Below are 10,385 nucleotides of genomic sequence, written 5' to 3' on the forward strand. Positions count from 1 at the left end.
AGCATACATAAAGGGGATTACCAACAGACCCGTGGCAGTCTTCAAGCTGGCACTGGACAAGCACCTAAAGTCGGTTCCTGACCAGCCGGGCTGTGGCACGTACGTTGGTTTGCGTGCAGCCAGCAGTAACAGCCTGGTTGATCAGGCTCTGATCCACCAGGAGGCCTGGTCACAGACCGGGCCGCGGGGGAGTTGACCCCCGGAACTCTCTCCAGGTAAACTCCAGGTAATAAATGCCCACAGCATTCTTTATTGTTTCTCTAAGGATTAAAGTATTTTTAACCGGTAGTTTAGAGGTTACATGCAGCCTCAATGACCCTTGTGCAGACTACAGGCTTTAAGCCCAGTAAACCACCCCAAAGTTAAATAATAATAATATTATTACTACAAGTGAGGGATAGCCTGGTCACAGACCTGGCCGCGGGGGCGTTGACCCCCGAAATCCTCTCCAAGTATCTCGATGTATACAAGTACATGATACAACTTATACAGACCATAGCTGACATCAGTGACATGCTACTATATAGAAGAACCCTTGTTATGCAGAGCATTTCGGGCAAATTAGATCAATTTTGTCCCAGGATGCGACCCACACCAGTCTACTAACTCCCAGGTACCTATCGCACTGATGGATGAACAGGGACAGCAGGTGTCTTATGTAAACACATTTTAATGTTTTCAGCCGTACCGGGGATTGATCCCCGGACCTCAGGATATAAGTAGAGTACACTAGCAATACAAAAATCTGTCCTCTGTTATTGAAATTTGACTGTCATAGTAGGCACCACATGCCTCTCCAGTTAGGAGTAATCATCCAGTACTAATCCAGTGATGGACGGTCATTCCGTATCCATTAGACAAGTAACAGTCATTCCAAACGTTAAGATTCGTCATTCTTAGCCATATCATGACCTGTCACTGGAGCTTTTATCTGTTTTTACTATCCCTCAAGTGAGCGGTAGTCGTTATTATTATTATTATTATTATTATCTTTTGTAGTAGTAGTTGTTGTAGTAGTAGTGTATATATACCCGTGAACCGGTGCAGGATTAGAGGTAATCTGATTTGATCCAATAAAACAGGATTGCTCTAATTTTCTGGATTAAGAAGTCTTTCCTGACATTAAAGAGCCTAATATATATATATATATATATATATATATATATATATATATATATATATATATATATATATATATATATATATATATATAAAAAATATCTATATATATATATATATAATGTGTGTGTGTGAACAATTGAAACACGAAATACATTTACATTCTTTATTCCCTAACTTTCACTAACAAAAGTTGGAATTTAATATATTTTTTAAGGTAGTTTACACTGGTATGCGATCAACAGGCCCGTCAAACCTAATTCATTCTTGTTACAAGCAGAAACTGAACGAGAACACAGGCTCAGTCGCCTATGCATCTACATTTTCTGTCACACATTTGAACTCAAACTCGTTTAATTTGGACGGAATTTTCGAAACGTGTTAATTAAAACGGCCTTGAAACTAACTGGTCTTATGTTTTTTTCCGTCTTCGGTGCGAGTTTATATAGACTTAAACCAGGTACTAGTTTATGTATAGCGCTTACAATCTCGAAAATTCCGTCCATTTTCAAAAGTTTTCTGCTGAACAGAATACCGCATATTTCCTAGCAGTGCTCAATGTATAAATCCCCGTCACAACTTTATGGCTGTTGTGTCCACACTTGCCTACTAGTAACGTCTGCTATAATGCTTTTTTTTAGTTCACAATACATTACCCGACTCTTCTAATATATTAATAACATCTATTAACAACATCAAGGCAACTAATCGTGTGTAAACAAAGGAAATGTATCAAGAATCACCTCATCATCTCTCCTTCGACATTCGCGGTGACACTCAACCTACTGCATATAAAACATAAGCTTGTCTATTAAAAAGGCTTCAAACCTGATATATATAAAATCTCTGATTTACAATATAGAATCCATAGGAGACAAGAACCCTCTCAACATTTTGTAACAAGATTGAGGGCCATATTTTACCAATGATATATACATCTTTTACAATTTACACGTCAGATTAATCTCGAAAAAATATTTTTCTTTTTTTATATATTTATATGTATATATTTATATGACAATTTTGACCCTAAAGTAAAACGTAAGACAAAGTTGGATCTTGAGGAAGTACAAGAGGGTCAAGATTGGATTATTGTAGAGCCCTAGCGCCAGGGCCTGCTCTTGCGCCAGGGCCTGCCCTAGCGCTGGCCGGCGTCCTGATGGCAGCCCCATACACACATATATACCCAGGTCTCACGGCTGTGCCCCCGGGCACGACCTTGTTACCCTCGAGGATTAATCGTGAAGATAAGAAAATAACTATCATATATGTTACACGCCTGAAATCTACCCTGAACTGAACACACGAGATGTTTGTTTTGATTGTTTCAGTCACGTCTTTCCTAAGGTCCTCCAGGTATGAATCTAGACTCTCGATAAAGTTAAGTTTGATTCATAGATGGCGTTTAATACAAGCTTCTGAGGCATTCTAAACATATTTACAATGCAAAAAAGATACAATACTACTTTACTCTTATCTCGGTCTGAGATCATCTAGGATGATCTAGCTATTTTGGCAACTGATAAACCTGTCTGCTTCATAATTCTTCTTTCTTCGTCTGTCTACATTCTTCATTCCTTGCTCTTCCTCAATGGCGTAGATCTCGTTCATAGCGTGTTATCCCAAGATGGAGGTAACATTCCCGTGTTTGTAAGTAACGTAAGTACTTTTTTTGGCACTAAAATGCTAAACATTAATACCATTCTCTTTTATATAGAAGGTTCACGTCAAGTTTACTACTTAATACAGCATTATATTTTTTTGGTGAATATGCATAAACACCTGCCTTAATTAAGAGTATACCTGCCTCAAGCATATACATATACATCTGCCTCAATAATATACATATACACCTGCATAAAGTATAGGCGTATGATTGGTTGGTTAACCGGACTTAAAGCCTACTGACTACACGAGGGTCATTAAGGCTGCATGTCACCTGTTCACCACCAGTCAAGAATACTTTAATCAGAATACACACACACACACACACACACACACACACACACACACACACACACACACACACACACACACACACACACACACATGTATATGTTTATACTCCTGCTTATACAGTGGTGTGAGGCTAGTGCATCCTGCCATCGTGATCACAGAATACAATATACTGTATTTTCCAACATGTTACACTGCTTGAGTTACATCCTCCCCGTTTAGGTTACGTTACGTTAAGTTAGGTTTTCTTAGGGGTAGTTTCTATTTGTTTAAGGTTGGGTTAGGTTTAGTTAAAATAAATGAACCTAATTTAGCCTATTAAAACGTAGAGTTATGCTAGGATATAATCTACGTAACTAATCGGTACTTTATGCCTAGTGTATATTGTCGTAAGCTTTCATAATTATTATTATAATCAAGGGGGAAGCGCTAAACCCGGAGGATTATACAGCGCCAGGGGGGGGGGGATGTGGAAGGCATTCAGGCTTAATTTGGGGAACTGGAGCACAGATACAATGCACCATGAAGCGTATGTCTCTCAGCATATATACGCAGAGGGTTTAAAGTATATTCTTTTTCTGGGAATTAAGTGGCCTTAACGCAGCCTTAATGACCGTTATGTAGCCGACAGGTTTTAAACCCGGTAAACCAAGCTTATTATATCTTAGGGAAATGATGGCCGGGTTAACACTTACGACAGTGTCGCAAGCTAAAAGCTAATTTCGAGGACAGTCTACCCAGCTGCAGGGACGGCAGGTGTTACAGGTGTGGGGGGAGGGAAGTGAAAATGTGACCACAAGGTGTGGAGGTCACCGTGAACTTCAGAGGTAAACACTTGTGCTAGGAGGCCAACCAGATGTGGAAGTCATGAATTTCAGAGGTCAAGACTTGTGCTAGGAGGCCAGCCTGAAGGGCCACTCTGAGTTACGAGTGTCACTATGAGAGATAAGTCATACTGGTAATCAGTGATGGTTGCAACATGGTCCAGGAAGTCACTTGAGGGGTCCAGAAAGTCACCTTAGATTCCAAGACGTCACCTGATGATCAAGTAAGGTCACCTAATACCCCCAAACAATCACCTAATGGATAGACTTTTAGCCTGATCATTCAACTCACCTAAGCCTAAGAATCCAACTAATGGCTCAGTCACCTGATAGTTCAGGCAGAAGTCACCTGATGGCTCAAGAAATCACCTGATGACACTAGAAGTCATCTGATGGCCCAATAGGTCAGCAGCAAGTAGGTCGTCTTAATAAATCACTATTCAGCTATATGTCACTATTCAGCTATATGGCACAGATTTAACTATCATAACCTATGGGGTATATTGCACATATTATTTCTATATGTGCATATACATACATATAAATGCATATCTATATGTATATATTTTTTATAAATAAATATACATCTGTGTGTCATATATTAAACGATTCGATAACGTAAAAACTGAAGGAAAATGTAGTAGGGATGCAGGTGTTGACGAGCTCCTGGGTGTAGATGGTGTGGTGAAGCTACACACCTGTCAAGCTACACACCTTTCAAGCTATACACCTGTCAAGCTTTACTCCTGACACTCTGCACACCTGTCAAGCTACACTCCTGTCAAGCTACACTCCTGTCAAGCTATACATCTGTCAAGCTACACACCTGTCAAGCTATACATCTGTCAACCTACACACCTGTCAAGCTATACATCTGTCAAGCTATACTCCTGTCAAGCTATACATCTGTCAAGCTACACACCTGTCAAGCTATACATCCGTCAAGCTACACACCTGTCAAGCTATACATCCGTCAAGCTATACTCCTGTCAAGCTATACATCTGTCAAGCTACACACCTGTCAAGCTATACATCCGTCAAGCTATACATCTGTCAAACTATACTCCTGTCAAGCTACACACCTGTAGTAACGAAGGAGGTAGCTGCCACGTAGATGATACTCACTTGTATGGATGCTTCACAGGTGTTTTCATGGCGTCTCAGGCAACGAGAGTCGATAAACACACGTATTATACAGCAAACTTTTCGCCCTTGAGTTGTGAAGCCTAAGAGGCTGCATATGGCACTACCATGAGCGAAACGTTGTGCGAAATAAGGCTTTGGTTTATGCTCCCTTTCTTCATACCCAACTGTTATCTTTCTGAAGATGTAAGCGGCGTTACTTCTGGGCTTTTTTTATCGTCGTTTAGTTTTTAACGTTTCAGTCCCATTAGTTTATTTGGTTTATCGTTATTCGTCGGAATAAATATCCGTTTCATCCCCCTTGTGCTTGTACCCGTCTATTTGTGGTGGCAGGGGTTGAGTCTCAGCTTCTGGCCCCGCCTCTTGCCACTTGTTGAATTTACTCTCTCTTACTATGCATGGAGTCTGTCTCCATTATTTCTTCGTCCATGTCACTCCACTTCCTGACAGCCTAGAGGCTGAAGAAATACTTCCTGACAGCCTAGAGGATGAAGAATTACTTCCTGACAGCCTAGAGGCTGAAGAAACACTTCCTGGCAGCCTAGAGGCTGAAGAATTACTTCCTGACAGCCTAGAGGCTGAAGAAATACTTCCTGACATCACTGACTCATTGGTGTCTTTTAAATTCAGCTGTGTATTGTGTATGTGTCAGTGTACACTTGGGACTTATGGGGTTTGAGCTGCAGCTCCTGGTCCCGCCTTTTTCACCTTCATTCAGATGGTGCTAACTTTTTAAGTTATTCCCGTTTTTACTTTTGAATGTATTTAGTGAGCTCCCCCCCTCCCCCCCTCTCTTTCTCTCTCTCTCTCTCTCTCTCTCTCTCTTTTACAACACTAATTCTAAGAATATTTTTACTGACTTCTCATTGGCTAATTTGAATCTTTAACGTCCATCTTTACCGTCCCCCGATTCTCTGTGTCAAACACTGTCATTGTCTAATCTCTCAAGCCCCATGAGTATCTTGTATGTTGTGACCATGTCTCTCCTGTCACTTTAATCCTTCAACGACATGAAATTCAAACACTCTAGCCTCTCCTTAGAGCTGATGTACCGCATCTTCTTGACCATTGTGGTGCTCAGGCAAAAAACTATCACGAGCCTATGTACATGACTAGATTAGAGCTCTCTTTCTGTGCTGCAGATTACTAATAGCGTGATTGATCAGTTGCTGCGCCGCAATTAGCGGTCGGGAGATTCGAACCTTCGCTATTCCTTGCGCTGTATGACCCACATGGTTTGGCGTTGCGTGAAATACAACAACTGTAGATTTGATGCTTGACATCGATTAGGTAGGGCAGTGTTCTGAATTTCTTGGAGTGATCAAGTTCGTGTGTGTCTCGGGAGATGTTAGGTGTTGTGTCTTGTCCAATGCCTGGAGCTCCTTCCTTGACGGTTGTCTCTCCAGTACCTCAGCTAACGTCTTCATTACGCTGTGTCTATTAGACTCGACCAGTCACTTCCTGGACCTGTCTTGAAGTCTGTTCAAGTCTTCGTGGGTTATCAGTTTACATGTAAGTGTGCCTGTATGTATATATATATATATATATATATATATATATATATATATATAATATATATATATATATATATATATATATATATATATATTTTCTATTCGTGCTTGAGAAGGGGTGCGAGGTGAGCTCTAGCTCTGGATGCCGCCTGTAAACATCGGCCGACAGACCTGAATTAAGTGTGCTTGTTCGTGTGTATACCTATGTATGTATGTATTCATATCAAGATTAGTTTGGCCGGGTTTTACCTCCTGTTCACCTTCTGCCCATCCTGAGCCTGTGGTTCACCTGGTGTTACCTGTATGTGGTTGCAGGAGTATAGCTACGCGTATGGTGTCCCTTTATCTGTATCAATTGATCAGTGTGCGTTATTGCATTACGTGTTGCATGACCCCATTCTCCTCTTGCAGCTCATACCACTTCCAGGTAGCAAAAAATTTGTATTTGTAAAGAAATGCTTCCTGCAGTTTATTTTATCACTCTTTTGCACTTTCTATCCTCTGGTCTTCACGTTACTAGTGTGTGTGTGTGTGTGTGTGTGTGTGTGTGTTGTGGGCGGTGTGGGCGTGGAGTGTGGGCTCGAGGCATGGTTTATGGGCGCTCATCTTCACCATCTTCACGATACTAGAACCTGGAAATAAAAAAAAATCTCATGAAAACAATATGGAAAGCTATTTTTAATATTATTAATTACGACTTTAAATTGGACATGACAGTTGTCCAGAACGGACCGAAACGTCGTTATAAAGTTCCTTTCCTACGTGAGAGGCTTTGGATGAATGGATCCTACTGTGATCTCATTGTATATATATATATGCAATGAGATCACAGTAAACAGGTGACAACCTACCTAGAAGAAAGTGGTGACCCAGGGGTCATTTGGTGTGGTAGGGGAGCCGAAGAAGCCAGACTGTCCTCCACCGCTGTAGTGTTGCTGTACGGCGCTGGAGTTTTGAGGTCGAGGGGAGCCACTAGGACCAAGCTCCCCGTGTATCCCCGATGTTGTGTAGCACTGCAGCGTGTAGTTCCTGTCGAAGTTGTTGTCCCAGAACTCCTGGTTCAGGGTCTGGTAGCGCACGCAGAAAACAAGGGCTCCGTTGTCCTGTAGGAAGCTGCCCCACAGCAGGAAGGAGAAGCGATCCGTGAGACCATCGTAAGAGCCCGGAACGTACGTCGCCGTCGCCTGTGTGGTAGGGATTCGAAGTCAGTTCGATGTTGAACTTAAATGTTTCTTTGTGTTCGTATGTGTGTTTTTGTAGAAAACACCTCATCAGTGTCATCATTTAAGGAGTATATACAAAGAGGACACAAACCACTTAGGCAGATATATGACACACAGGTAAGAAAGATGTATTTTTTCGGCCCAGATCAGAGTGAGCCCTACATATATATAATATATATATCTTGCCTGTATTACATATCTCTCCCCAGGTGATTTTTCACTTAAGATCGATCCATATTCGTGATGCTTGAATTAGCAATTGACATTATCACCTAGCAACTGACTTCATGACTGAGAAATTGATTTTATCACCTAATTACTGAGCCTATTACCTAGATACCAATTTTATCGCTAGGGTTTTGTAGATCAGTAGTAATCTTGGAAATTAAAATCAATAAAATTATCGTATTAAGAAAGGTAATGGAAGTGTGTGAGAGATCTAGAAAGACAGAGACTCAGAGAAACAGAGACACACAGAGACAGAGACACAGAGAGACAGAGCGAGAGAATGAACATAATTTTACAATCTACCAGGCACTATGCCAAGGACTACTACACAGGTGCCAGATTCTGCGTTAATGTGCTAATAAATTCAACAGGTGTGGAGCTGAAAAAATGAGTGGGACCACTAGTGCACCAACACACAAGCACATTCAGAATTGTTGCAGAGGCCTGAGCACACACACACATTGTTGCAGAGGCCTGAGCACACACACACATTGTTGCAGAGGCCTGAGCACACACACACATTGTTGCAGAGGCCTGAGCACACACACACATTGTTGCAGAGGCCTGAGCACACACACACATTGTTGCAGAGGCCTGAGCACACACACACACACACACACACAAACATTGTTGCAGAGGCCTGAGCACACACAAACATTGTTGCAGAGGCCTGAGCACACACACACATTGTTGCAGAGGCCTGAGCACACACACACATTGTTGTAGAGGCCTGAGCACACACACACATTGTTGCAGAGGCCTGAGCACACACAAACATTGTTGCAGAGGCCTGAGCACACACAAACATTGTTGCAGAGGCCTGAGCACACACAAACATTGTTGCAGAGGCCTGAGCACACACACATTGTTGCAGAGGCCTGAGCACACACACACATTGTTGCAGAGGCCTGAGCACATAAACATTGTTGCAGAGGCCTGAGCACACATAAACATTGTTGCAGAGGCCTGAGCACACACACACACACACACACACAAACATTGTTGCAGAGGCCTGACCACACACAAACATTGTTGCAGAGGCCTGAGCACACACACACACACACACACACACACACACACACACACAAACATTGTTGCAGAGGCCTGACCACACACAAACATTGTTGCAGAGGCCTGAGCACACACACACACACACACACAAACATTGTTGCAGAGGCCTGAGCACACACACACACACACACAAACATTGTTGCAGAGGCCTGACCACACACATACATTGTTGCAGAGGCCTGAGCACACAAACATTGTTGCAGAGGCCTGAGCACACACACACACACACAAACATTGTTGCAGAGGCCTGAGCACACACATTGTTGCAGAGGCCTGAGCACACACACACACACACACAAACATTGTTGCAGAGGCCTGAGCACACACATACATTGTTGCAGAGGCCTGAGCACAAACATACAGGCATTGTTGCAAAGGCCTGAGCACACACACACACACACAAACATTGTTGCAGAGGCCTGAGCACACACATTGTTGCAGAGGCCTGAGCACACACACACACACACAAACATTGTTGCAGAGGCCTGAGCACACACATTGTTGCAGAGGCCTGAGCACACACACACACACACACACAAACATTGTTGCAGAGGCCTGAGCACACACATACATTGTTGCAGAGGCCTGAGCACAAACATACAGGCATTGTTGCAAAGGCCTGAGCACACACACACACAGGCATATACAGCACTGTTACAGAGGCCTGTGCACATGTGACCTAAGAAACGTGAGAAACCAGCAGGTGTTGACTCGTATATTTCTAGTGCAAACACTGTTGCCTGGAGGTTGGGAGGGGAAGTTTTCGAAGAAAAATTCTCTGCATTTACAACTCAGGATAAACCAGGAAAGTCAAGCCGTGTGGTTTATTCCTGTTGGAGTTCCTTAAGTGTTCTTTCCCAAGAAGTAACCCACAGCAATTCTAATCCATGGGTGTCCCGTGGCTTAGTAGGCAACACTCTCGCCTTACACACTGAGTCTCTGTGGTTCGATCCCTGGCAAGGGTGAAAACATTGAGCGTGTTTTCTTATCCCTGCTGTCCCGTTCACCTAGCAAGCTAGTAGGTACCTGGGTGTTAGTCGACTGGTGTGGGTCGCATCCTGAGGGACAAGAGTGATGAACCACAATGGAAATTAGGCAGACAGTCCTCGATGACGCACTAACTTACTCGGGCTATCCTGGGTGGCTAACCCTCCGGGATTTAAAAACAAAACGAGAAAATCTTATCTTAAAATGCAGATGGAGATCTTAGTTAAAACCAACAAACGTATCAGACCTAAACCTCAGTGTGCTCACATCAGACAAAAAAAAAAAGATACCAAATGACATTTTTTTCCATGGAACCAACA

The 10,385-nt window shown here is 42.6% G+C and overlaps 1 protein-coding gene across 2 annotated transcripts in view; it reads right to left on the reverse strand.

Annotated features, from left to right (window-relative positions):
* The window catches only part of Gbs-76A (Glycogen binding subunit 76A), a 579,812-nt gene that overhangs the window by 505,325 nt on the left and 64,102 nt on the right, over positions 1-10,385 (reverse strand). Inside the window, exons 5-6 of one of the 2 annotated variants that reach the window (XR_011394007.1) lie at positions 7,408-7,740; positions 7,086-7,188 (exon numbers count right to left, since the gene is read on the reverse strand). Coding sequence is in view for 1 of the 2 variants with exons in the window: in XM_053793523.2 (XP_053649498.2) it covers positions 7,408-7,740 (333 nt within the window). In the remaining variant the exon portion in view is untranslated. Of the gene's footprint in view, positions 1-1,271; positions 7,189-7,407; positions 7,741-10,385 lie in introns of those variants that run through there. The other variant, XM_053793523.2, reaches the window with a different exon arrangement.

Source organism: Cherax quadricarinatus, chromosome 71 (assembly GCF_038502225.1).
Source record: "Cherax quadricarinatus isolate ZL_2023a chromosome 71, ASM3850222v1, whole genome shotgun sequence".
In the NCBI taxonomy this organism is placed as follows: Eukaryota; Metazoa; Arthropoda; class Malacostraca; order Decapoda; family Parastacidae; genus Cherax; species Cherax quadricarinatus.